Source organism: Sander lucioperca, chromosome 6, assembly GCF_008315115.2.
Source record: "Sander lucioperca isolate FBNREF2018 chromosome 6, SLUC_FBN_1.2, whole genome shotgun sequence".
Taxonomy (NCBI): Eukaryota; Metazoa; Chordata; class Actinopteri; order Perciformes; family Percidae; genus Sander; species Sander lucioperca.
In genome coordinates this window covers 26,824,658-26,852,445 of record NC_050178.1, presented here as the reverse complement: position 1 = coordinate 26,852,445, position 27,788 = coordinate 26,824,658, and the positions used below count along the sequence as shown (strand labels likewise).

At 42.8% G+C, this 27,788-nt stretch overlaps 1 protein-coding gene across 3 annotated transcripts in view; it reads left to right on the top strand.

Annotated features, from left to right (window-relative positions):
- The first annotated feature begins 217 nt into the window (after positions 1 to 217).
- Positions 218 to 27,788, top strand: part of slc41a1 (solute carrier family 41 member 1) — a 33,104-nt gene continuing 5,533 nt past the window's right edge. The window contains exons 1-8 of one of the 3 annotated variants that reach the window (XM_031307527.2): positions 218 to 533; positions 3,117 to 3,235; positions 3,488 to 4,258; positions 12,835 to 12,942; positions 19,285 to 19,356; positions 22,334 to 22,478; positions 25,359 to 25,505; positions 26,988 to 27,135. In XM_031307527.2, coding sequence (XP_031163387.1) covers positions 3,773 to 4,258; positions 12,835 to 12,942; positions 19,285 to 19,356; positions 22,334 to 22,478; positions 25,359 to 25,505; positions 26,988 to 27,135 — 1,106 coding nt within the window. In that variant the 5' untranslated portion in view covers positions 218 to 533; positions 3,117 to 3,235; positions 3,488 to 3,772. Of the gene's footprint in view, positions 534 to 3,116; positions 4,259 to 12,834; positions 12,943 to 19,284; positions 19,357 to 22,333; positions 22,479 to 25,358; positions 25,506 to 26,987; positions 27,136 to 27,788 lie in introns of all 3 variants that reach the window. The other 2 variants (XM_036002324.1, XM_031307525.2) reach the window with 2 other exon arrangements.

Below are 27,788 nucleotides of genomic sequence, written 5' to 3'. Positions count from 1 at the left end.
CCCTGGTAGTAAATTAGTAGGCTTGTGGAGGAGACGGGCAACGCACAGGCACACATTTCCACACACATGGGGGTAGAGGGAGGGGTGGGGGGACGAGCGCAATGGAGACGAGGGGTTGTTATGGAGGGGAGGGGAGGTCTATATCGTCAGCTCAGAGTGTGGAGGGAGGGCCCGCCTTGTGGCCTTCCTGGCCCCCTGCACCGGACGGGTGTATAGATGCTCATCCAAGCAGCCGAGCGGCGGGGGCCACTGGACGGGTGCAATGTGACGGGGGTCAGGAGAGACTGGGACACACAGCCTTAACCGCGCGGGAGGGAGGGTTTAACCATTAACCACCATTAACCATTAAGGCAGCTGTGCAGAGCCGGTACTGTAGGCTACATAAGGCGTGCGCACCGGCGCCCACGCCTCAGCCTGAGCGCGTACCGAGAGGCGGAGGATACATCCAGCCAGCCAGCCACGCGAAGGAGTGCTCGTGCTGTTACTGATCGTCACTGATCACACACTACTCTCCGGACCGCTGACACTATAAGGTAACCACCGCCGAGAAGCTGTGTATATGACTACCTGCTGGACATTTAGCTGAAATGTCATAGAACAGAGTGAGCGACCGGCTGTGAGAGGAACGTAATGCTTCTTTTTTTAATGTAACGGAATGTGTCACTTAGCGACTCAAACTGCCTATCGTAGCCTATCGTGATGATACAGAATGAAAAATGATGGTGTGTTTGCATTCATTTTCACGAGTTCTATACTCGTGGTGATAGTGGCAGTGACATAAGCTCCAACCCGGCGTTGGAACAGAAAGCCCTCTGCCCTTGTTTAAATGGGCAGTAGAATAGAATAGGAGGGCTCGTCTATTCAGCCCTGACCAGGGGAGCACTAATTTACGCCTTTGCCATGTTGGGTTCGGGTGGTGTTGGTCCTGACTACTAAACAGAGGATTGTTTCAGCGGGGAAAAGCCAAACTCTGTGTGCGGATGTCGCAACATGCAGGCGGATGAGAGCCGCGCCAAGTCAGCAGCAGTAAGACTGGAAGAAAGTAGATTGGCCTTCAAAATAAAAGCGTGTATTTATTTAGTAGTAGGCCTACTACTTTGTAGTAGTTTGTAGTGTAGTAGTCAGTCATACCCATGACTGAAAAGACACAGGCTGAAGCATCATTCTTATATGCCTACTTCAATTTAAGCTAGCCTCCAGAAAAAAAAAAATACTAGTTCTGTATATTTTCTGGGTAGGCTTCAACTTTCTTTATGTCATCTGTGTCAGCTGTGCGTTATCAGGTTAGGTGAAACTTAGGCTACCATCCACAACACATTGATGTAGCTTTGGTCACAATAGAGATCTGACAGCATCCAGTCTTAATATTATCTCTACAGTAACCAGGCATGTCATTTTTTCACTCATTGCTGATTTAAGATTCAGGAGTTTTTGTGGTGAGTTGCTGTGGTTTGTCTGTAGTTTAGAGAGAGAGAGAGAGAGGGGGGGGGGGGGGGAGGGGGGGGGGGGGAGAGAGAGAGAGAGAGAGAGAGAGAGAGAGGGGGAGAGAGAGAGAGAGATACAGAGAGATACAGAGAGAGAGAGAGAGAGAGAGAGGGGGGGAGAGAGAGAGAGAGAGGGGGGGGGGAGAGAGAGATACAGAGAGAGAGAGAGAGAGAGAGAGAGAGAGAGAGAGAGAGAGGGGGGGAGAGAGAGAGAGAGAGAGAGAGACAGAGAGACAGAGAGAGAGAGAGACACAAAGAGACCAAGAGAGCGAGAGAGACAGAGAGAGAGATACAGAGAGACAGAGAGAGAGAGAGAGAGAGAGACACAGAGAGAGAGAGAGAGAGAGAGAGAACAGGGAAATACATGTGCTAGATTAGTTCATGGACCCCTTATTTGATCTCAAGTGGGCCAGACCAGTAAATCACTCAGAAACTTGATCTGCCACAGAGTTTCTTTGTCAGCTGGATGTTGGCAAACGCAAGTTGCTTCTGCTATGAAAGCGTTCTAAGGCCATTGTAGGAAAAATAATAATGATACAGACCTGGGAGAGAGGGGTAATATTCAGAGAAAGAACTCAGAATTTCAAAAATAAAAAAAAAATTAAAGTGGTAAATTTACGGAAAAAGAACTTGGATATTCTCGGAGATTAAAGTGGTGACTTTGAATTACTTCTCTGCAATTTTCACACTTTACAAAGTCATCCAGTGGGCCCGATTGGACCCTTTGGCGGGCCGGTTCTGGCCCACGGGCCGTATGTTTGACACCCCTGTGCTATACCTACCATCACTCCATAGGACTATTAGCCTGACATGTAGCCTATATCTTCACACATCTGTTTCCGTGATGACTCAAACATGTTCCTTCATTCAACATTTCTGCTGCTTCATTCCACATGTATGAAAATGGGAAATGTAATGAGGTTTAAAATTAGGCTTTTTTACTTCTATAACTTGGGTTTCGGTTTCCTTGACTGAAGCTTTTACGTTTGCTGCTGTTGCTTTGAGTTTGCCTGAAGACATGTTAACAAGGCCGGGGGGGGGGTTCAGATGACAGTTGTGTGACACTCCGTTGCAGAGGATGTGCATCGTACCTCTGTTAAAGGTAGAATATTTTTAGCCTCTGGGAGGAAATTTGGCGCTGGATGTTTTAAACTCACTGTTAGTCTCTCCCCACGTCTGCCGTAATGTCAGGGGAGTTGTTTTTGTTTGGCTTAAATACTGTTATAGTCTATTACAAGGCTTTATAGAGTATTTGTAGTAATCAAAGTGAACTTATGGTGCTTAAGGAGGTTTTATCATCCACTGTAATCATGATGATGATGATGATGATGATGAAAATGTCTCATATTTAGTCTATATTACAGAGAATAAAGTATTCTTTCAAAGATGGAAACTTAAAAACCACCATAGTTTTTTTTTAGCTCTTACATGTTGCAGTCTTGTAGGAGCTGAACCTAAAGGCCACCTCCAGCCAGTGTTTCTTCCTGTTTAACGGTTAACGTTCTTTCTCAAATAGATGGGAATTGCATTGTCAGGAAACAGCCTTCATTGATAGCTATATTTAAAAATAAACCTGGAATGGTCTGAAAAGTGTTTACATTTGAATAATCAATGAATTTGTTCTTTTCCCAGGTGACAGTTTACTCCGGTTGGAGAGGTGGGCTATTTTTTCGCCGGTAGTAATTCAATCTTCATACTGCAGACCTTTAAATATCTCCCTTGAAAACCTCCCAGCAGCCACGTGGTGTAAGGTGAGACATTGCCAGCCCGGTACACTCACCAGTCTGACATGATCAGTGAACTGAGAGCATTACTAGTCTGCGCTGCAATCCGGCCACTCTAGACCTCTGATTTTATTTTTTCTGAACTTTAAAGGACTGTTTACAAGTGACTGGAGGGGATTTCTGTTGTGAGTCCCCACGCCTATTGTTTTCTCTTCTCTTCTGTTTTGAACCAGTATGCTCTCTTCTTTTTTTTGCCGGTCTACCCTGAGCACCTTGCAGTGAATGGAGAACATACTGGTTCTGCTCCCTAAGCACCGACAGGAACACGGGCTGTGCAGACGCCCGGCTGCATGTGCCTTGCTGCAGGTTTTTTCCTACAGAGCAGTTTTCTCCAGGTCTTTAGTAGCGACCCCCACTCCCTGTCAGCCTCTTTAATGGGATAAATCAATTGGACTGATCAGGTTCAAAACCAGATCAGGTGGCCAATTCCATTCTGACTTCCCCAAAACTGTTAGGCAACCTGACCTTTTCTTGTCAAGTCCACTGTCTTCCAAAGGCTTCCGCATGGTACTTTGGTCGAAAGAACTAGACAAACTCCCTGACATCAGCATGTCCTCCGGGGCCATTGAGGCAAAGAAGGAGGGCGGCCCACCGAGCCCGGCTCTACTCAACTCCAACTGCTCCGTCCCCCCGGTGATCCTCACCAAGGGCACTGAGGAGGTGAGCCCAGGGACCGGGGGCGAGTTCGAGCTCACAGAGGTCCCGTCTCTCACAGAGAGGGCCGGCGAGGCCGCAGAGAATGAGGAGAGGACGGAAATTGTGGTGGCGATGGACTGCCGGGCCAATGCCAAAGGTCAGCGCGAGGAGGATGCTCTCCTGGAGAACGCAAGCCAGAGCAACGAGAGCGATGACACCAGCACCAACCAGAGCCCAGAACCACCGGCACCCCTCAAGGAGACCTCCTTCTCCATTGGCCTGCAGGTGGTCTTCCCCTTCCTGCTGGCTGGGTTCGGGACAGTGGCAGCTGGAATGGTGCTAGACCAGGTCCAGGTGAGTGATCCCAACATATTATATACTGTACATAGTAGGTTTGGGGGAAAAAGGATTCTCATATGTCTTGTGATTATTATTTTTTGCGATGATTTTTTATTTATTTTTTTACCAATGATTCACCTAAATATGTCCTGTTTATCAGGTACCACGACTGCATCATAACCGTTCCTAGCAAAACCGAGCAAAAGCAGAAAATGCAGAAAATCTATGTTATGTACTTCTTTACAAATGAAATCAATGTCAGACTGACTGACATGAGATTGTGATGTGCATTCTTTTTTTAGAAAACAATTAGTTTTTAGAAGTGTCTCATGGTATATTGTCTCTAGAAGTGTATTATTCAACTTTTGTTTTTGTTAAAGAAAGAACAGAAAATCGCAATATTTCGATACTATCGAATCACAGTACTTCTAGAATCGCAATAAATGAAAATCGCAATACAAATTCAATCGGCACCCATGTATCATGAAGGAATCAAATCGGGACAAAAAAGCATATCGTCCCAGCCCTAGTACAGCATAGAGCATACATCTATGAAAGATATGCTTGGTTCTGATTGTAATTAGAAACTGGTCAATCTAAATAAACAATTCAGTGTAGTTTATGCACCGGTCTGTAGCGTTCTGAAACCTTCCAGTTCACACCAATGAGACTAGATGAGACGCTGTATCATCTCCTTAGCAACGACTCTTTGTACTTCCGTTCGTACGTCCGACTTCCGGGCTTTTTGTAGCTGAATATATCATTTGTTGCGTCTAAATCTAAATCTAACTATAAATGTTTCTCTGATTCACGGCTTTGTCCTAGGCGCTCCCTCTCTTCAGTCATTCTCTAGCTCGCTCGACCGTACGTGCTTTCAGGCGCACGTTGAGCCTCCATCTATCTGCCATTTTGACCAGTTAACAGAAATAAAATGGATTATTGATAATTTGATTTTTATAGTATGTAGCTGACTTTACAAGATGACTTCGCTATTTGCTGTTGAAACAGCTGACGTCCCATTCTAAAACCAGCCTCTGAGACTTGACCACCATCAGCCGGCTTTAGTCGAGCTGAGACGGGCCAGTTCAGACCGCTGCAACTTTTCTCTACGACGTTCTAAAACGGTTTTGTCTCGTTGCAAATCTTTAGTCTGAACTAGGCTTTATGCACACTTGAAAAAGTTCTTCATTGCACCAAAAGGTTCTGCTCTTGTCCAAGCCTAAAGAACATGTACTGTATGGTAACACTAATGGAAAGTTAAATATTTTTGGGTACTTGGTATGAAGTGGGGGAACAACAGTTTTGGGCCAACACACTTTCATCTTTATTTGGAGAACAGGATCACAGGATACCTGGATCCAAATGTCCAGAAACACTCATTCAGACATTAATCCAGTCAGTTGAACTCCACTTTATTCCCTTTTCTGACAATCCAGTTACCTGTAAAAAACAACAGGAGTTCATTGTGTTTCTGAGCAGAGCCGGTACTGCAGGCATTGTGCACCTGGTAATAGAATCCGATCAGAGTTTTTTGATCACAAGTAGACAGCTCTGAGGACAGGTGGGAATGCAACCAGGACACATTGAGATCTGATCACTCAGACCACATTCGGAGGTGGTTTAGGCCGCATGTGCCACATTGTTATAGCAGTGTTTACGCGTATGTAAACTGTCAACTGTGAGCAGAACTACGTACTCATTAAAAGTATTTCTATTGTCACAGAAACCACTGAGAGTGAATCGTATGTTTTGGATGTTATTAGCAAAAATTGTCAAGCGATGCGTCGCTGCATTTGTTCTGGTGCTGGCTGCTCTTTCCACGGCCTGGAAAAGGCAGCCGTCGGTATACAATAACCTTATTTTTAGTTTCATAAAATGTCCCCCAATTCACCAATGTCTCCTTTTGTTATTTATTAGTCTGGCATGGCCAGACTTCTCTCCACAGCACTGTGTCAGCGCTGGAGTAAGCCAGCGGGCCCGAGTGGTCAAAGCAGCAGCTGTAAAATGGTTTCATTTCCTACAAATTCTTCCAAACCAAATTTTGTTATTTGAAAGCTTTTCACAAGTGGTCACTCAAGACACATTTGGAGACTGTCAATGTGCTGCTGATTCTGATGCCGTGAGTTTGGGGGTGGGTGGGGCAGTCGTCACACGCCATGGGGGTATTTAACAAACCTTTCTCACCTCGGGCCTGCCTGTCCTCAGGGCTGGCACATAGTAGTACACACTTGTCTTCTAATATACTGTCACATACCCTACTATTTTAAATCTGACTTTTATAGAATAGAAACAGGAATAGAATATGCTAATTGTAGTGCAGTGTGTAGCCAGAGAGCTGCTGGAACAACTCTGCCTCCAAAAAAAGATATGACTGAATTTATAATTACTCTCTTTCCTTTTTTTCCTGCTAACTCACTGGAGTTGCCGTCTCGCTCTGAGTACATCTAAGAGTTCACGTGCAGTGTAGAAATGCAGGCCAAAGTCATGCTGACAGGTCATATATTTTCCTTAAAGTCAGCTTGTGATGCAGATAAAGCTGGAGGTGTCAGGCTGCCAGGAGACCAATCCGGGCACATTGTGTACACGCATACTCATGCCAACATGGTGGACCCCAGGAACTCGGCACAGGGAGGAAGGGAAGAGGCAGGGGAATGAGTGTACTTTCTTTGAGCACCTGAAATGGCAGCACACTTCAGTCGAGCAAGAGTCTGAGTGAAAACAAAAATACAATGCAGTGTCTAAGCCTCCATTACCGTGCGGTTAGGTATCCTCACTAAACCAGGAATGCAGAGGTTTGAGGTCAAAAAAGTTTTCATGCTGCCTCAACTTAGGCACCATGCTGCTGCAGTCGCTCCAGTTTCCAAAACACTCAGTGCACCATTCCTTTAGAGGTGAGGCTGGGAAAGAGGAGGCATGGTGAAGGTACATGTACAGGGCCTCATCTCTCACTTCTTGTCAGCCATGCTTGTGCCTGTGGGCAAGCCTTAAAGAAATGCTTTGGTGTGAGATGCAAGATGAGGCTTGATGGTCAGCCTAAAAAATGACTGTTCCAGTGAGTTCGGCTAAGCATCTAGCAGGTTGTCTCACTGTCTAATTCCCCCTCCATGACACCATGAAACACCAACTTAGCTAATCCGCCCCTGTCCTTGCAGGAAGGTAATTGTCTAACTCTCGCTCTCTCTCTGGTTCAGTCAGACTGTACCAGCTCTCTGCTAAAAGTGAGCTTGAAAACTGTAACATGTTAGAGCCTTTATTTGTTGTGTCTGCCTGGCCTGAGTTAGGGCTGTGCGATTAAATCAAATTTGAATCGCGATTTTGATTTTGGCTCACGAAAAACAATTATTTTGCACATTTCGTTTTGCAAGTCAACTTCTTTGTCTAGTGTTCTGAATGAAAAAAAAAGTTCAACCGGGAAAAGAATTAAGGGAAAGTTTTCACTGTTGATTTGTTTCACTGTTTTTTAACTGTAATAATTGCAACATCTGTCCAAAAGTCAATGAGTAATCATGTTAAATACTCGTGATTTTAATATTGACCAAAATAATCGTGATAATCGAGGAGCCCTTTCCTAAGTTTAGAAGTTGCAGCTTTTCACTTTCTGTAAGGCTTCTTTGAAATGTGACCTCTTTAACGTTGGTCACTTGACTTTGCACACACACACACACACACACACACACACACACACACACACAGCTGGCCACATTCCCACATAGAAAGGACTGTCCAGGCTGGTATAGAGGAGTGAGATGTCTGCATAGTTGTGCTTAGTGATTTGGCAGCAGAATGACCTAAAACCATCAGTCTCTTACAGCCAGGACTAGAAACCGGCTCACTTGGGTTACTCACTAAAGGTTGCATGTGGTTTGTAAAGGTCATGTAGTGCTAGTTTTCCTGGGAATGCCGGTGTCAAAGGCCAAATGGGTGACTTGCTATCAGTCACAGGACACAGTTTCAGATTCTAAAACATACAGTTTCTTCCTCTGTGCAAACAACAAACCAATGATGCAACAATTAAAACTTGTTAGTGCAGTAAAAAATCATTATCATCTGTGTTTTCCTCAGTGTCTAGCAGCCTGTCCTGCATGTCAGTACACTTAAACACAAAAATAAAGTGGTGGGACACAGCTTCATCCTAAAAATACAGGCACCAGAAAACAGGAAATCATAGTTGAAACAATGGTTTAACACCAGCCAAACCCCCACTGCCCACCAGACACCATTTTAGTCCAACCACATCCACTTACCTGGTTTTTACACAGGAGCCACCGCTAAACCAGGGCATGGGCTTATTCCCTCAAACTGAGGGGGCTCTATAGAGAAGCCTGTAGGGGGAGAGAAACCTGTAGGGGGGGCTCTGTAGAGAACCCTGTAGGGGGGCTCTATAGAGAAACCTGTAGGGGGGGCTCTATAGAGAAACCTACCAGCAAAAAGCGAGAAAACAGCGAAGAAATGGCCAAAACTGCATAGCGCCCCTTTTAAAAGCTACAACGTAGCAATGTAAATGTAGCCTGAATCATCATTCTGTCTTCCAACCCTGGCTCTATTCACTGGACAAAGTTGATGCTCAAATGAATGCATCATTAGTATTCCATTCATTCCAGGATTTTCCTAAACAATGCCACCAAAATATAAAATATAGGACCCAGTGCATTTTTTCTAAACTTTCAATAGTGTCCACCATTTGCACTATTCTATTGCTTGCTTTAGACCTTCTATTCATATTGGTCAGTCTTTTCCGTCATGCAAAAATGTTATGTCCTGACAATCATTGACAAGATATCAGCTCACAGCTATTAACACCTGTCAATATCCCAGACAGGTACTTGGTTAGGATGTGAGTGATGCAAATTGCAAGGGTTAGTAGGTTAAAATGCTTTTGTGTTGCCCAAAACCCTGGCTAATTTTTCACTCTGTCCAGGATCTTCAGGAGTCATTGGATTGGTTGCTTATTTGTACTTGCCCTAGTCAGATATTTCAGGTTTTACCTTGCATCTACTTTCATCTGGTCCCTAGATGCAAACAGTCCACATCTCCGGCTTCTTTAGGACTTAGCTTAGAGCTTGATCATGCTTTTTGTGTACATGTGTGGGAACATTAGTGCCAAATTTGTGCCTGAAAACTCATCCATTTAATGCCAATGAGGTCTTGTTGCATAACATATTTGAGAATCAACTACACCCAATGCCCAATGCCTTTGGTCACAGCTGTGTTCATTTTACCCTCCATGGCATGTGTTGGCACACAAAGCGGGACCCAACCTGTACCATGCATGGAAACAAACACCACCTGATGCAGTTTCTGTGACGCTGCCGGAGGTGCCATCTTAAAGATTATTTTTTGGGGGGCATTTTTAGGCCTTTATTTTCACAGGAAAGATGAAGACATGAAAGTGGAGAGAGAAGGGGGAATGACATGCAGCAAAGGGCCGCAGGTCGGAGTCGAACCCGCGGGCACTGCGTCGAGGAGCAAACCTCTATATATGTGCGCCAGCTCTACCAACAGAGCTAACCTGGCCACAGACATTAAGTGCCATCTTGTCTTGCATTGCCTGACCTATATCCACAGCGTTGTGACAGCGCTGAAGTAAGTTGTGCCTATAGCACACATACATTCTGGGATAGAATTACTTTAAATCAGTCACAATCATCTTGCGCTAAGCTCCAGATGCAAAATAGCCTCAGGAAGGAACTAGTTTTGGTGGAACATTTGCACATAGGGAGGCTCTGGAATGGCTAATTCTAAATAAAACGCATACAATATTAAATTAAGTTAACTGTTCACACAATAGAGTAACGTGAGCTATCGGACAGGCAAATCCTGACATGCGCTGGATGTCAGCCTTTATCCTGGAAATGTTCTTCCGTTGCGCCAGACTACGTTCCATCAGGTTCAGCTTCCCACTCAGTACAGAAAGTACAGTGATCATAAATGAAATTGGGCCATGTTGCTCAACTGGGCAACCCAACCCTTGTGGGGCTTGCATTCCAAAGCTCCTATAGGTCTGTACACAGAGGTACTGGGGTTGTCCAGTAGAGTTCCTGGAACCGAGGAGGTGGCCATGAGGAGGGAGGGCTTCCTTGGCTCAGAGCCAGTGTTCCAAGGAGACAACAACATATATCACCACAGGGGAGGCAAAGAGAGAGATAGGGGAGTAAAACAGACTTAGAGAGAGAAGGGGAGAAAGCTTGAAAACAAGCGGCTGTGAAATAAGAGAGGATTGCTAACAGAGGTGCTCACAAGGCTGCTGGGTTGGCAGAAGGCAGTGGGCCAAGCTGAGGGACTGGCTGTTGGAAAGGAGCTCTGCTTGGCCTGATGACAACAAGGGGACAGACAGAGGGAGTTTAACCCACACTGGAGTTTTGGTGCCACACCTTCTGATACAACACAAACTAAGCTGTAGACAGCACAGATAATGGGTGCCCTTATCTGTCCTATACAGTACAACATAGTGACATATACAGCCGGACCAAAATAGCGAAACAGAAATACAAGCTTACTAGTGTGAGAAATGCAGGACAACAGTGTTTGTATGTAGCTTCAACGTCTGCTTCTCCTCTATTTTCTTCCCCCCGTCTATTTTCTCCTTCTCTTTTCTTTTCTGCGTCAGCTGCAGTGAATATTGATTCAGCTCTGGGCAGACTGGACTGTAAGTGCTGGGGGCCTGTGGGACTGGCCCCAAAGATAAGCACTTTTACTAGGGATAGATCGATGGCCTCAGCCTCAGCAACAGCTTTGTGTTTGGCCAGAGTAGACCCCAAACCTGCTATCACTGCATGAACTTTAATGGAGGCACTTCACTACAGTGACAAGCCTAGCGACTCACAGGGAACCCACCTCTCAAGAGCTGGCCAGCAGCCTTGGAGGAGGTTATCTAGTGGCAGGTCTTATAACACCAACTATAAATTTCACGAAAGGCCATCTACTAGGATTAGGATGTGTAGCTGAGCAGACACGTTATCTTGGCAGTGCTAAACATGATTTGTGATTCTCTCAAGCAAGCCCACCATCTGCCTAAGTTGTCCTTTAGATTCTGCTGGCCTAGCGCCTGGCTGGCTAGCTCCTTAGGAAAATGATGTTCCCATTCCTAAAGCTACGTTTGGTTGACTTGGATTGGTTGAGGAAATAGCCATCAGTGGGTATAACACCAGACCTTTGAATTGCTAAACAAATAAAATGTGTGCAATACAGAGGTCTGGAAACAGGCTATAAACTCCACACAACCTTAAAACAATACTGTACATGAAATTAACTTTATACTTCGTGTTGGGAGGGTTACTTTTAAAATCCACTACAGATTACTGAATACATGCCCTAAAATGTAATATCTAACGTATTTCATTAGATGACTCAAATTAAGTAACATATTCTAAATACTTTGGATTACTTTTAGAACACTTCAAAAACGTCTTGCTGAGCTCATTTGACTGGGTCTTCTATTTCCATGCCAAAAACACATTCTTGACCGTGTCCTAGCTGTGTGTCTCCTCTGCCATTGTCATGTGACAGGTGCTAATCACTTTTAAAAAGAAATTGTGTTTAGATAATGCTTGCCTCATATGCATTTTAGAGCAAGTAAATCAAAAACAAACTAGCAGGGCACTTGGAAAGCGCAAACCTTCGCCAAGGCCATGCCCCATCTTGCAAAGTTAAGGCAAACATAGTTTGCATATCAGCTCAGTGATTCGAATCCACTCCCAAATGTAATGGGTTCTTCCTTGGCCCATGCTACACCCTTCCACCAGGTTTCGTGAAAATCGGGCCAGTTGTTTTTCTGTAATCCTGCTGACAGACCAACAAACTAACGAACCAACCGAAATGAAAACATAACCTCCGTGGCAGAGCTAATGAAGTAAATATATTTTTAGTAGTAACTTTTTTCAGAAAACCATCAATTTAAACTGTAACGGATTACAGTTACTCATGTTTTGTATTTTGATACGTTTGATATGTTATACGTTATCCCGTTACTCCCCAACCTTGTTGATACTTACATGAAAGGTTCCTCCTACAGAGAAAAATGAAATGTATATAAAAATGCTGTATACATTGCAGAAGTAATTGTGAAGGTACAGAGTTTTGCATTAGTGTGAACCGCCCATGTGTATTGACAGAAATATTAATATTTGTTCAAAGTAATAACATTGTTATCATAACTCATTTGTAATAAACCATTTTAGTGATAGAGAGATATGAGGCAGGCCAGTGTCCTTGTGTTAAAGCTGCAGTAGATAAGGATTGGTGGGTAAAGGTGAAAGAGGGGAATCACAAGGGAAAAGGGGAGAATGGAAGCCAGAAGAGGAGGATGATAAATCATTTCTACACAAAGTCCCAGTGACCCTGATCGTGTTAGAGGAGACAGCTGAAATGATACATAGTGTAAAAGGTCTGTAGAGACACACTATCTGGTCCATCACACAGGTCTGGTTTCACCGCTGAATCAATATTAAAGAACAAGGTCACAGATCCATTCTGCTCCCAAATAAGGACACACTCCATACATGTACTGTAGGTGACAGTGTCCCATGTCCCTGTGAGCAGTGTGTTCATTATGTCGATGTTGTGTTACTGATATTACATGGTGGTCGTTGCAGCATTGGACGGTGTTTACGGAGGTGTCGGAGGTGTTCATCCTGGTTCCAGCACTGCTGGGGCTCAAAGGCAACCTGGAGATGACGCTGGCCTCCAGACTTTCAACAGCGGTAAGAAATGTGTGCGTTTGTGTGAGAGTGTGAGTCTGTGTGTTGGTGAGGTCTTACCTTTAAGACAGAGACTTAATAGTTATCCCGAACTACCAAATTACAGTATGTCCTACCCAAAGTGCCATTGGTTGTTTTCTATTGCATTATTCAAACTGAAAAAAAACTCATCTTATCTCTAAAGTAGCCATGTCTAGAATTTGTTTTGTATATCACTGCAGATTTGTCTAATTTTAGCCTGGAGAATTGTTTCAACTGATTGTGGTTGTGTTTAGTGTAAAGTTATCTATCTCTCTTTGTGTGGCAACCCCCGTCAGACCCATTAAAGCTGAGTGTTCTTGGGGTCAGAGGTCATATTGCCAAATGTGACCTGGGTTTCATACAAACTGATAGCAACATTCTTGTCCCGTTCTTTTTTTTTTTTTTTTTAACATTTTCACTGTCCGCGCCCAGCCTGTTCACTTGAGCACAAAGGTTGGTTTTGTCTTAAAGTGTTCATATTATGCTTTTTGGCTTTTCCTTTATCGTGTTATATATCTTTTTTGTGCATGTTATAGGTTTACAAAGTGAAAAAGCCCAAAGTCCACCCCAAAGGGACTTACCATCTCCAACAGAAAACACTGTTCACAAACTGCTCCAAACAGCTCTATTGTAGTCCAGCCTTTACTTCAGAGACAAACGTGGTCACTTTGGAACACACGTTATAATGCTCACCTAGCTGCTAGCATGGCACGCCCTCATACTCTGCTTCTGACTGGCTAGTAGTCCTTACCTAGATACTGTCAGGGCACGCCCTCATACTCTGCTTCTGACTGGCTAGTAGTCCTTACCTAGGTACTGTCAGGGCACGCCCTCATACTCTGCTTCTGACTGGCTAGTAGTCCTTACCTAGGTACTGTCAGGGCACACCCTCATACTCTGCTTCTGACTGGCTAGTAGTCCTTACCTAGGTACTGTCAGGGCACGCCCTCATACTCTGCTTCTGACTGGCTAGTAGTCCTTACCTAGCTACTGCGCATGTGCGACTCCCAACAGAGATGTTACAGCAGTGAGAGGTCTCATTCTGTAGCTAAAACAGAGACCTGAACACACCGGGTCAAAATAGGAGCTGCAGCAATGTGCAGTACAACAAATATATGGTGTTTTTGGAAAATTAAAACCATGTAAACCTATTCTGGTACAACCTCTAAATACAATTATGAACCTGAAAATGAGCATAATATGAGCACTTTAATATGTTGTTCATCTCAAACATTTACTGAGTAGAGAGAAATAATTTGGACCAGTATATATTTTCGTGTATATTAATTTGAACTAGTAATTCAAATTTGTTAGTTACTATGCTGGTTCAGTCAAACCAAAGGCCATGCTGTTGTAGTAGACAGACCAGACCGTCCTCACCCAGAAAACGACCGTATAGATCGATTGTGCAAGCAGCTCATAACGACCCATATTTACATTTCTTGTTAGGGTGCGACCTCTCCTGGCTGTAGTAATTATCGCGAGAGCAAACGAGGAAGTGAGGTGACAAAGTATAAGGGTGGCAAATTACGGGGATACGAGGGATGGGTCAAACAAACACAGGAGTTTTGACTCATGAGCCTGTGTTTTTTGTCCCGTGTAAAACCGTAAGCCAACTGTCACTTTCTGAAATCAAGTTTCACAGTCACACAGAGTTGTACGGACCTTAGTCCGTGACGCAATGACATCTGTGACGTCACGTTACGTCCTCATTTTAGTAGTTACTATATCAGGGTTTCTGCGGGGTCTTAAAAAGTCTAAAAAAGTCTAAAATTTTAGGCCTTAAAAAGTCTTCAATTTGCTGAAGTATTGTGTTCTAGGTCTTAAATCATTTTAAACAGGTCTTCATTTTCCTACGCCCATGTAATGCTACCTCTAATGATCATTGAAATGTTTTTTTTTTTATTTCTGTAGTTCTTTCTTTTGATAGTCCAAATATAATCTGCTGTATATGTACAGATTATTATTACTCTGTGTCGCTTTTATTCAATTTTAATACATTTAAATACTTTGCAAGTATTTTTGTGACTTTACATTTCGTTGTACTTTTATGTTGTGATATAGGTCTTAAATTTAATTCATAAAGGTCCTAAAAAGGTCTTAAAAGTCTTAAATTTGTATGTTATATGTATATACAGCCAATCTCTGATTTCTTTTACTAACCCTGGCTAAGTATTTTTGTTACCCAAACTTATCTAGTTCCGTTTCACGTTAACTACGTGTTTAAAACTGCACCCGTTACGTTAAATGGATCAGTCACATGATTAAAATGTCCACTGCAGTCACTTGTTTAACACAGTCATACATGTTGTTTTGGGAGTCTTTGACAATCAACCTACCCACATTCATGTTACGGTATCTGTTTTTGTGATAAGCTTACTGGGTTTGATTAACTGTTAGCCAGAAGAGCAGGTTTCAGCTCTTTAATTTACTTTTAAAAAAATACATAAAACCAATCTCTTGAGTCTGTATTATTGTGTCGTTCTTGCATAATTATAGCTAGCTTATGTCTGCTGGCTAACCATATTCACATTTTAGACAGTTACTGTACATGCCACTTTGGTCAAGCTGCAGGGTTTGCACAAGTAGAATGTGATGCTATTGGTACATCTATTGTCTGTGGTTCACGCCAATAATGCTGCTCTCTGAGCTAAAATGGTCCATTGTATAGTCTGAATGTTCAATGAACCAGCAGCATTGGTGACCAAAGGTTAGCAGCACACCCTACAGTTATGAAGACATAAGAAAATGAGTCCAGTATCGCTCTTAAGTGCACCAATCCTCACATTCTTTCCACTGGCCTATAGAAAACAGGTGACAAAGCTGATTGTCTTTGCTAACAGCAGCCAACCCAGCATGAAGAGCTCACTGCAGTCACAAAAATAATCGATTCTAACAAGATATTTAGAATTAGTCTGACAGTTTTCATGCCCTGTAACAAGTGAATTTGTGAGTATTCAGATGTTTTGTAGAAATACTCTTAAAAGTAAAAGTCCTGCATTCAAAACTTTACTTAAGTAAAATTAAAAAAAGTATCAGCACCACAAGAAAGTACCCAAAGTAAAAGCACTAATTATGCAGAATGACCCATTTCAGTATTAATATAATCACTTTAATATTGCAGTTGGTAAATGTGGGGCTAAGTCCTATCTATTTATAGGCCTACACTTTTTATACTGCTGGGAAGTTTGTGAATTTATATCTGGGATAAAGTCTAATTGTCTAAAATTTGAATATTTGATGAGACACAACGGTTGCTTTTTTTTGGTTTCAAATGTTTTTAGTCAGTGTTTTGCCTAACTTCGCCTGATGTTTCCATATTATTTCAGAGTGCAGATATAACGGTGAATCAATGACAGATTGGGAGACGTTGTCACCAATGCTTCAACACTGGTTTAACAAATTGTCAATGGTTGTTGGAATCTGGCTATGATATTAAATCTGGAGTGGCTATTTTCAAAGTAAGGACAATGTCTTGAAATAACCACCTGTAGCAGACAACATATACATTATGATATAAGTATCATCGTTTTACATGGAACCAGGGACATGAGGAGGATGTTAGAGGGGCAGCGGCCCACATTTTGCAAATAACTAAATAAATATATCCCTGGAATGACAACTTTTGCAACACTATTAAAGGGATATTAAAATGTATGTGTTTAAAACAAACCCATGACCAAGGACGTAGGTTTCATGTCAACATTGTATTGCGTTCAAATATTTTTGTTATCCCTGCTGATTCAACAACACACATGTAGACATCATTTAGTTATTTAAAGTCATGTTTTAAGACTTTAACAGAATTAGCAGATATAATAACTTTATTTGTATTAACTTATTTTTTTGCACCAGTCCCATTTGTCAAGCTGTATAGTTTAGAGTTCAGCATAAAAGGATTCTCACATCCATCATCACAAAGTAGGCCAGAGTGTGGAGCTTGTCCTGAGACATTACTGTTAGCTCTCTGCTGGCTGGCCCCAGCAGGACCTTTCTTTCCATGCCGCCGCTAATTATGTGCAGATTAAGACCACTGTAAGTTTCCTAATGTGCTTATTAGTGATAAAAAAATAACGTAATCCCTAGGACTGGCTGGCTGTACGAGTTTTCAATTCACATGACCGTGTTTCCTTTCATTTTTTTTTTTCTTTGAATATTTCACTCAAACGAGTCTTGTCTTTTTACTTTTTATCAACACGCAGTTTTTTTCTCACCTCTGTCTTATTCCCTCTCATGTTACTGATTGTACGTATTTGGATAATGATATTTTGTGGATTACAAGAACTTGGCAGCACCTGCACTGCAACTGTCTCCGAGTTGCAAAAACAATACAACATTGACCACACTATAATCAGCGATTACAAACAATACAAAAGCCTACTTTATCCTCATCCTATGTGTATTAGATGTTTCAACATACACTGCATTCACATATGTGGCTCTAACCATGTAATCAACAGATTTGCTCCGAAGTGAACAAGTTGCAAATGAATGGTGTTTTTAAATGTGTAGTGATGCTTTTGAATCGTAGGGTGTCTCATCCTTCTTATGTCCTCTGTGAATCACTTTCACTGATGATCCAAACACCGCTAATACAGGCGCCTACGCACACACACACACACACACACACACACACACACACACACACACACACACACACTCAAAGCTGAGGACTCTGCATCATCATCATAATCATCATCATCACATATCACATAACACCAGGCGATGCTTCTGCAAATTTCTGAGCTCATCTGTGTACTGAATTGGTTTGCACATTGTTGTTGGTTTGCACATTGTTGTTCTAAACGGGAATTTTTCTATGAGTTGCAAAAGCTTGTTCTGTCTGAAAGCAACTATATGCATCCCTTCACATGTGGAGTTGATTGTGAGTCTATGATGCCCCCAGTGCTCTGCACAGACGGTTGGCTTTCTCTTATCTCTCCTATCTAAGGTCTGTGGTAGTCTGCCCCCTCTGAACGACAGAATCAGAAAAGATTTATTACGGTTAGGGTTAGCATGGCTGTGGTAGCCTGAGGCGTTCATGCACACATTTACATGGTGCTCATGGGTGAGGAGTATGTTTGCGTGGCTAAGTGGCAGAGACACAAATCCCAATGACGCACAGTTCTAAACACATGAGCGTCAAGCTGCCTGTCATGCTGCCAGATACAGTTGTCAAATGGGGATGGTGCTACAATGTGAGACTTTTGAGAGGGAGACGCACAGAAAAAAACAATATTAACATCTCACTATGGCTCTTCATTATTAACCAGTTATTAAACATTGAAATGCTTTTAACATTGGTTTATCTTTATGTATAGTCATAATGAAGTTTCAGCATTTAAAAAAACTCCCATTCCCTCAATTTAGCTTATTTCACTTATCATAATAGCATGTCTTTTTATGTTTTGCACTACTTTAGTGTCTCTAATCCTCTTAATATTTGTTTTACAGTAAGTCAGTTAAGAGGATGTATTCAACGTTTTACTGTATAAAAGTCAAACTCTTTATGCAAGACTCATTAAAGCGCCATTACAGTAATCAACACAAGCCAACAGATGTGTAGCAATAGTGTGTTCTTTGGAGACATATTTCTGGCTGCCTGGCCAATATAAGTCCAATATTCACTCTCTCCTTACCTTATTCACTTTCTTTTGTTCTCCAACAACTCCTAAGAACAGTCTGTAGCTGCTGGATAATTGTGAAGAACAATTGTTAAAACAGAAGTTAAACTGTAATTATCCTCCAAACTTTATACTTAAATAAATATTTATTCTTAGAAACTTCGTACACCGCATTATTACATAAACCCAAGCATGAAGCAGATATCCCTCCCCGCAGACTTGTGTGTGTTTTCATTGGTCCAGATGTTTCCTTCCCTCTACATATGTAAATGTTAGAGGACAGGAAGGAAGAGGAGATCCTCTGTTTGTGTCCTCTCACTGTGGATGAGCATCAGGATCATTGCTCTGGACACACAGTAGCCCACTGTAGCCACTTGAGACCGTGTGTGTGTGTGTGTGTGTGTGTGTGTGTGTGTGTGTGAGAAAGAGGGAGATGAGATAAGTGGAGTCTGCCACAGGGTGGGGGATCAGATCAGAGTGTCTTTGTCCAGAGAACTGACATCTGATTGTTCTGATGGGACCAAGAGGCAACAGCATGGACACACGCTGTACACCCACACACACACACACACACACACACACACACACACAGACACACACACACACACACACACACACACAGACACACACACACACACACACACACACACACACACACACGATAATATGTTGAACTTGTGTGTTCTTGTCTCTCTTTCAGGCTAATATTGGTCAGATGGACACAGCTAAGAACATGTGGAAGATGATCATGGGGAACTTGGCCCTCATCCAGGTAACCTTAGCACATCTCTAGAGGACAATAAGGTGAACTCTGACTATGCTTACAGCCACATAACAAACCAGGGTACTGGGTGGAAGAAATCAGGTTATGAGTTTATGTGCTGTTCAATGTTCTAAAACGCCATTTATATGCAAACATTTTAATTTTAAGTGTGACTTTGCATTGAATTATTTGGGATACCACAATGCACAGCTACAATACCCCCTTTTTGGGGGTCAATACTTAATGTAAACATTAACCTGATGCATTATAAAAAAAACATATTTGAGGGTTGCTTCTTGCTTGTACAATTTACAGCAAAGGTTCTCTGAGAATTTATTTTTATATCCAAGCAAAGTTGGTATTGTAACTGAAATGTCCCTAATTGATATCAAATCAAATCAGGACCTTGGGAATCAGAATCAAATCGATTCGGGAAATCATTGGCGATACCCAGCCCTAGCTACAAGTAATGAGGCTTTTTCTTTTTTCCTGTCACAGCTACATGATCCTTGTTCAGCATTTTTATCATGCACAAAACAACCTTTAAAAACCATCTGAAACCAGTTTCCAGTTTTACATGGCCAAATAATTAGGGTTTCTCTTGGACCCTTAACCTGATCAAGGAAACACAGTTTTTGCTGTACATAACATTTCAGGAATCAAATTACTGCCAAACCTGGGAACAATCTGGTTTCATAAGTGCACTGTGTGTACAGTAAACAGAGCGACGGATCATTACTGGGCACACCAGTAACACTTACTGTGTGGCTTCAAGCTTCTGAACTCTAGCTCTGATCAGAAATAAAAAGTGACAAACAATTTGATTGAAAGCACATACTTACAGCCACTACACACACACACACACACACACACACACACACACACACACACACACACACACACACACACACACACACACTAACGCTACACCAGCACAGTGTGTTTCCACATATTGTCTGATCTGACTGCACCTTCAGAACAATAAGGGTTAGGGGTGTCACAATTTTTCTCTCTCCAACCCCGCCTACTTGCGCACGTCTGAAGAAAAACAGGCTTGCCTGCCTAAAGCATGCAGCTAGAGAAACAGGATAACGCTAGCTTACCAGTAGCCTGCAGCTGAACTTTTCCAGACACCATGGCCACTGCGGGAGTCGGCGATGACACAACAGAACTGGAAAATCCCCCTCCTTTCCTGAAATCATGGTTGTGGCAACGTTTCGCCTTCCCCTGAGTTATGTAAACACACCACGAACTGTAAAGCCTGTGGGCGCTGATGTTACTAAATGCTGTGTTCAGGTGCACCTCGTTAACCTCATGGTGCATTTAATTGCACCTTGTAAACTCTGAGAAACTCAAACTGGTGTACCCTTCTGCCATCTAGTGGCTCCTGCTGTTACTGCTGAAAAGAAATTTGAATCGAAATTTGAATCGAATCGTGACCTTAAAATCGAGTGAAATCGAATCGTGGATTTTTGGACAATCGTGACACCCCTAATGCGGGTCTAAGTTGAAAGTCACTGAGATGTCAGTCAAGCACATTTTGAAAACAGCTTGTGTCCTAAGACAAAGAGCAGGTGGGACAGGAAATAGCATGGGCAGGAGACTGCAGGAGCTTTTTCCTCAAACACTATTGTCATTACTCTCAATTAATGTCCTTGCACTCACTGCAGCCTCTCATTTCCTGCTACTTCTCTGAGCAGTTACTGTACATAAACAAGGATATAAACAACCAATATTTCCAAAATGAGAGGTCAGTCTCTGTCAATCCAGCTTGACATATTGATATATGTAAATATCCTATTGTGAACATTCCAATAATATTTAATTTCCCAAAATTAACTCTTCATTTGGCCATTTCTGAGGGTCTGTTATTTGAAGTGGGCTTGTGGTTGTGTAATGATTGGTGAGTCCATACTTCCTGGAACACTTGCTGACATAACCTCCTATAAAGAGGCAGGGTGTACTCACACTGGGTCACACTCCATTAAGATACTTATATTGGAGATTCACATTTTTTGTCTATTACTTATTTTGGTAGTTGTGACACTGTGTGTTTCGAAATAGTATTCCCCTTAGATAAAAAGCTAATAACTGTGAGTAAACATGAATTAACAAGTTATTTTCTGGGGTCTGTGATATTGAATAAATCAAACTGTAAATCATACTGTATGTATGAATGCCATGTAAGCTTCAACAGTGTGTAGATTCTGAAAGAATCAGAATCAGAATCAGAAAGGGCTTTATTGCCAAGTACGTTGCACATACAAGGAATTTGTCATGGTGTTGTTGGAGCATGTCACACATTCAAATATAAGAAGGATAAAAAGAATATAAACAATATAAGTATAAACATATACACACAGTACGTATTAATAACGATAAAATAAATTTAAATAAATAGTAAAATAAGTTAAACAGTAGTAAAAAGGGACGCTACAGCAGAGTAGGTACAGTGGCATGAGGAGCCAGAGGTGGGGTGTGGAGAGAGTCAGGATGGATTCTGGGCCTTGTTAATAAGGCTAGTGGCGGAGGGGAAAAAACTGTTTATGTGGCGTGAGGTTTTGGTCCTGATGGACCTCAGCCTCCTGCCAGAGGGGAGTGTCTCAAAGAGCTTGTGTTCGGGGTGGGAGGGGTCAGCCACAATCTTTCCAGCACGCTTCAGAGTCCTGGTGGCGTATAGGTCCTGGAGCGGTGGCAGATTGCAGCCAATCACCTTCTCAGCTGACCGAATGACACGCTGCAGCCTGCCCTTGTCCTTGGCAGTGGCAGCAGCGTACCAGATGGTGATGGACGATGTGAGGATGGACTCAATGATGGCTGTGTAGAAGTGCACCATCATTGTCTTTGGCAGGTTGAATTTCTTCAGCTGCCGCAGGAAGTACATCTACATCAAGAAAGCTGCTCAGATGTAACAGGTTACTCTCACATACGTCTGAAGTTTACATGTTAACTGATATACATCCACCATTTTATTGTGTGTGTTCAGGTCCAGGCCACAGTGGTGGGGTTCCTGGCCTCTATAGCTGCTGTGATCTTCGGCTGGATCCCAGAGGGACACTTCAGGCTGGGCCACGCTGTGCTGCTGTGTGCCTCCAGTGTGGCTACTGCCTTCATCGCCTCTCTGCTGCTAGGTATGTATGGCCACCACACAGGATGTCAGGGATATTCAGTGTTAACAGCTACTCATCAGGCACAGGGGCGATTCCAGGATTTTTTTAAGTGGGGGGACCGAGAATCAGTCAGGGGTGGCCCAGAATATAGCATAGAAAATCTGTTTAGAAATATAGGAAATATTAGATAGGATAGAACAACACAATGTAATTCTGCTAAATAAAACACATTCCATTCATTGATAATTTCCCTTATTTTCATTTTGAACAAATTGAAATCCGAATACAATACACATTTTCTATAGGCTCAGTCTGCCATTTAAAAAAATATTAAAATTCCAGTGCTGGTTCCATTATATCAGAATTGAATTGGATTATATCAGTCATCATGGAAACATGAATTGGTCATGTGACAAGGGCTGGGAAATTTGGCAGAACAGGCAGCCAAGTGACAGTGCTCTGATCCAATGGAAATCATAATTTTCAAATCGACAGCACTCTAGCCCTAATGGATTGGGGGGGGCAATCATATTTCAGGGGGTGCCAGTACCACCCCTTGCCCCCTTTCTAGCCGTGTCCCTGATCAAGCATGTCTGGGTTACATCTGACTCTCTGTGCCAGTGCTTGAGTTCTATTCTAAGCAACTAAATACTAGCCTGGTCCTAACAGACTCTGGTACATTAGCATGGTCCTACCAGACTCTGGTCCATTAGCCTGGTCCTACCAGACTCTGGTCCATTAGCCTGGTCCTACCAGACTCTGGTACACTAGCCTGGTCCTACCAGACTCTGGTCCACTAGCCTGGTCCTACCAGACTCTGGTATATTAGCCTTGGCCTACCAGACTCTGGTACATTAGCCTGGGCCTACCAGACTCTGGTACATTAGCCTGGGCCTACCAGACTCTGGTACACTAGCCTGGTCCTACCAGACTCTGGTCCATTAGCCTGGTCCTACCAGACTCTGGTACATTAGCCTGGGCCTACCAGACTCTGGTCCACTAGTCTGGTCCTACCAGACTCTGGTACATTAGCCTGGTCCTACCAGACTCTGGTACACTAGCCTGGGCCTACCAGACTCTGGTCCATTAGCCTGGTCCTACCAGACTCTGGTACATTAGCCTGGGCCTACCAGACTCTGGTCCACTAGCCTGGTCCTACCAGACTCTGGTACATTAGCCTGGTCCTACCAGACTCTGGTACACTAGCCTGGGCCTACCAGACTCTGGTCCATTAGCCTGGTCCTACCAGACTCTGGTACATTAGCCTGGGCCTACCAGACTCTGGTCCACTAGCCTGGTCCTACCAGACTCTGGTACATTAGCCTGGTCCTACCAGACTCTGGTACACTAGCCTGGGCCTACCAGACTCTGGTCCATTAGCCTGGTCCTACCAGACTCTGGTACATTAGCCTGGGCCTACCAGACTCTGGTACACTAGCCTGGTCCTACCAGACTCTGGTACATTAGCATGGTCCTACCAGACTCTGGTCCATTAGCCTGGTCCTACCAGACTCTGGTCCATTTCATTGGTCCAGAGAGTCTGGCCTCTCTCCATTGACAGTGTTAACTTCCTTGAAGGCGGGTACTCTGCTGAAGTTTAAAACTATTGGATCTGCCCAGAGCCACTCTGGATCTGCCATAACCAATCGCTAATGTTTGGTCGTGACGTTGGCTTAGCAGCGTTAAGCGCTAGCGTTAGCCTTGGCAGTAGCTCAGTCCGTAGGGACTTGGGTTGGGAACTGGAGGGGCGCTGGTTCAACTCCCAGTACGGACCAAAGTACAGAGTGTGGATTGGTAGCTGGAGAGATGCCAGTTCACCTCCTGGGCACTGCCAGGTGCTCTTGAGCAAGGCACCGTACCCCCCCAACTGCTCAGGGCTCTGGTCCAGCACTGGCAGCCCACTCACTCTGACATTTCTCCATTTGTGCATGAATAGGTCCTGAGCATGTGTGTGTATTTTAGGCCTGTGTGTAGTGATTTCAAACAAACAGAGTGTAAATTGTAATTTCCCCACTGGGGATCAACAGTATAAATTATGAATTATAAATAACCAATCGCTAACGTTTGGTCGTGACGTATGTCATGCGCATGTGCAACTAGAGGGGAGTCCGACAACAACTATCGGCTTATATTTAGCATTAGCATCGCTAGTGTTAGCCTTAGCCAACTCCTTCACCACTAACGGAGCGAGCTGGAAAATCAAACTTTTCCCAAACCCCGTGGGGAGGAGGGCCACAACATGATGTTGTGCCCGTATCCAGGATACAAAGCTTAAAAAAAATTATCCTGCATAATTTTCCATTCATTGTGTTTTTAATGGCTTTTATTAACTCAAAAACTTCTCTTCTACTGCTTTTTCTCCCTATTGCCCTTCTATGAGCAAAGGCTTTTTCTTATCTGCCCTTGACATGAGAGGACCCTGTTTGTGGTAAACTGCAGTGAATACTTTCCTGTTTCTGTAAGAAACAGAACATTTCCCATTTCTGATCTGTGGGAACAAAAAATCATTTATAACTGTTCTAGTCCTAAAATATTGTAAATCCTTTAGCCTCTCTGGCCAGCAGCTCTTTATTGCTTCAGATCTTCTCACTTTATGTTTTTAACCCAACCTTCAGGATTTGTTTTTGCCAGCTTCAACTTTTCCTGGTGGAAAACAACAGATTCCCAATCCATTCTCCCGGAAAAACAAAAAAAAACTCTGGCTACACCCTTAAAGACAACATTTTCTACTCTGTGTTTTTACTCCTCACACTTGTTTGAAGTTCACGGTCAATAAGACCCCACAACCCTGATGATAGATGGTTACACTGAACATCACATGGTACATTTTACAGATTATGTGTGTGACAGTGCCCTCAGATGTCTTCCATGTTGTGACATCTCTGACCCAAAATCCCACAGGACTCATCATGATCGGTGTGATCATTGCGTCCAGGAAAGTCGGCATCAACCCTGACAATGTGGCCACGCCCATTGCTGCTAGTCTGGGAGACCTGATCACCCTGTCCCTGCTGGCAGGCATTTCAACTGGACTGTACAAGGAACTAGGTAATAAAAACACACACACACACACACACACACAGCTCACAAAGTAAATGTGATTCATTTAGTATATATATAATGCTCAGTTAATGGTGCTTATTAGTGCTCACACATGTGTCAAGCATCAAAGTGTATCAATGTCTTTGGCCTTCACAGATCATTCAGCTGTTTTCACATAAAGGGAGGACATTTTTTGTTGTTTTCACTCGTTTGCTATTTTTAACAGTGTGGGCAAGAAATGTATGGAGGAGATGGGAACGTAAATATTATTTCATAAATTTAAAGCAAATTAGTGCAAACGCTGTTTTTACAGCTTTATTCAGATGTCAGATACAAATAAGTCTGTTCCTTCATGGCAGGAAAAAGAAAAAAATATATTATAGTTTATGGGCGACGTGATACAATCAGAAAAGCCTCTATTACCTTTGAAGATGTTTTCATGAAAGGGAGCAGCATGTGTAGAAATGTGTGAAATGTGACTCCGGCTGCGTGCGGTAAATAGGGATGAAGGCCGCACCCACCTAACCTCACTGTGTTTTAGGGCTGAAAATATAGCTGTTGTCAGCTCGGCGATAGTATCTTTACCGCAGACGAACCCAGCTTCACTAAACTATCCACTGCTCCATCGTTTCCACACCGCAGACAGACAAACCAACACTGACACACTCAGAAGCAATGCAACCAGTGTGGAGTAATCCCATTACTCCTCCCTTCGTCTGAGAGTCTGCAAACCTAACAATGTTACTAACTTTAAATGCGAGTCAGGTACTATATTGAGCTTATTTGGGTTATTTTGGCTGTTGTGTTTGTGGTGGTTATAGTCTCCTGTAGTGTCAATTTAGAAGTAACACTGTCCCCTATAGACAACACCAGGGACTTACTGTCAATCCTAATATAGTCTGTCTATAGTAGTCTAATGTAGACTTACCTTGCACGGCGGCTGGATTCACACGAGATCACACGAAAACCATCTGGCACGTCAGGTAATATAGTCCTCTACAGATCTCTACGGTTATATTATTAGTTAATGTCAAACTCTGTTTGTTTTGTTATTGTTAAGATAATCTTACCTGGTGCTTTAATATATGTATTGTAGTTACTTTGTTATTGTTATTTTCTTTTTACAATTGTAACAACTATTATTACTAAGCAAATTAGTTTTTTTAAATTGTACCAATGGTAGTACGAGAATACCTTTTCTGTACACAAATGGGACTATTGCCAGTGATTGTCCTTAGGGTTAGGGTTAGTGTAGTTAGTAGTTAGTAGTTAGTGTAGTGTAGCAGTGTAGCAACAGTGTCCGGCGCAGTGCTGACTCCACATAAAACACTAAATTACTAAATTACTTCCAGCAAACTTCACTGAGAACAATGAGGTTAAAACAGCATCACTAATCTGTTTTAACCAAATATTCCTATATATGATAAAAAGCATTGTCCATCAACACGTGCTTGGTGTGTGAGTCCACCTTCTTTCTCCCCTGTCCAGATGACAATGACTATGCCAACCCGCTGGTGTGTGCGGTGTTTGTGGCGTTGTGCCCCCTATGGGTGCTGATTGCCAGGAGGATCCCATCCACCAGAGAACTCCTCTACTCCGGCTGGGAGCCAGTCATCATCGCCATGGCGATCAGCAGGTAGAGCACAGGGGGATCAAGTTATTTCACCTTTATCAAATCACAAATTGCAGAATACACATACTGTGGCTATGACAACGTATTCCACAGCTTATCGCTATATCTAACATTATTTATGCAAAACAATGTTTTTGTCTCCATTTTCTAAATATTAATATTAAAATTATGACCAACTATTAAATTAAAGACTGTATTTTTATCTATTGACACAATTTTTCAAGTTGTTTACTCTTGCATTGATCAAATACTGAAAGTTAGCAAAATGTACACATCACCATTTACAAGCAAGCACCAACCTCCGGTGCTGAGAAATGAAGCCAGCATGAAGTGCCAAAAACTGCAGTTCATCAAATGGCCACTTGAGGCTAGCTCCAAAAAGGGAGTCACTCCCCATAGCCCCGCATGTTACAATGCCCCAACTTTACAGCAGAAATAAACATGTTTACAGCCTGGTTTTGGTCGACAGCTAAGTTTCCCTTCATGACAACTGTGGGGGTGGTGAATTTTTTCGTTTAAATTACATTCAGGCTTAAAGTGCCCATATTATGAAAAAATCACTTTTTCTGGGATTTGGGGTGTTATGTTGTGTCTCTGGTGCTTCCACACACATACAAACTTTGAAAAAAATCCATCCATGGTGTTTAGAGTGAGAT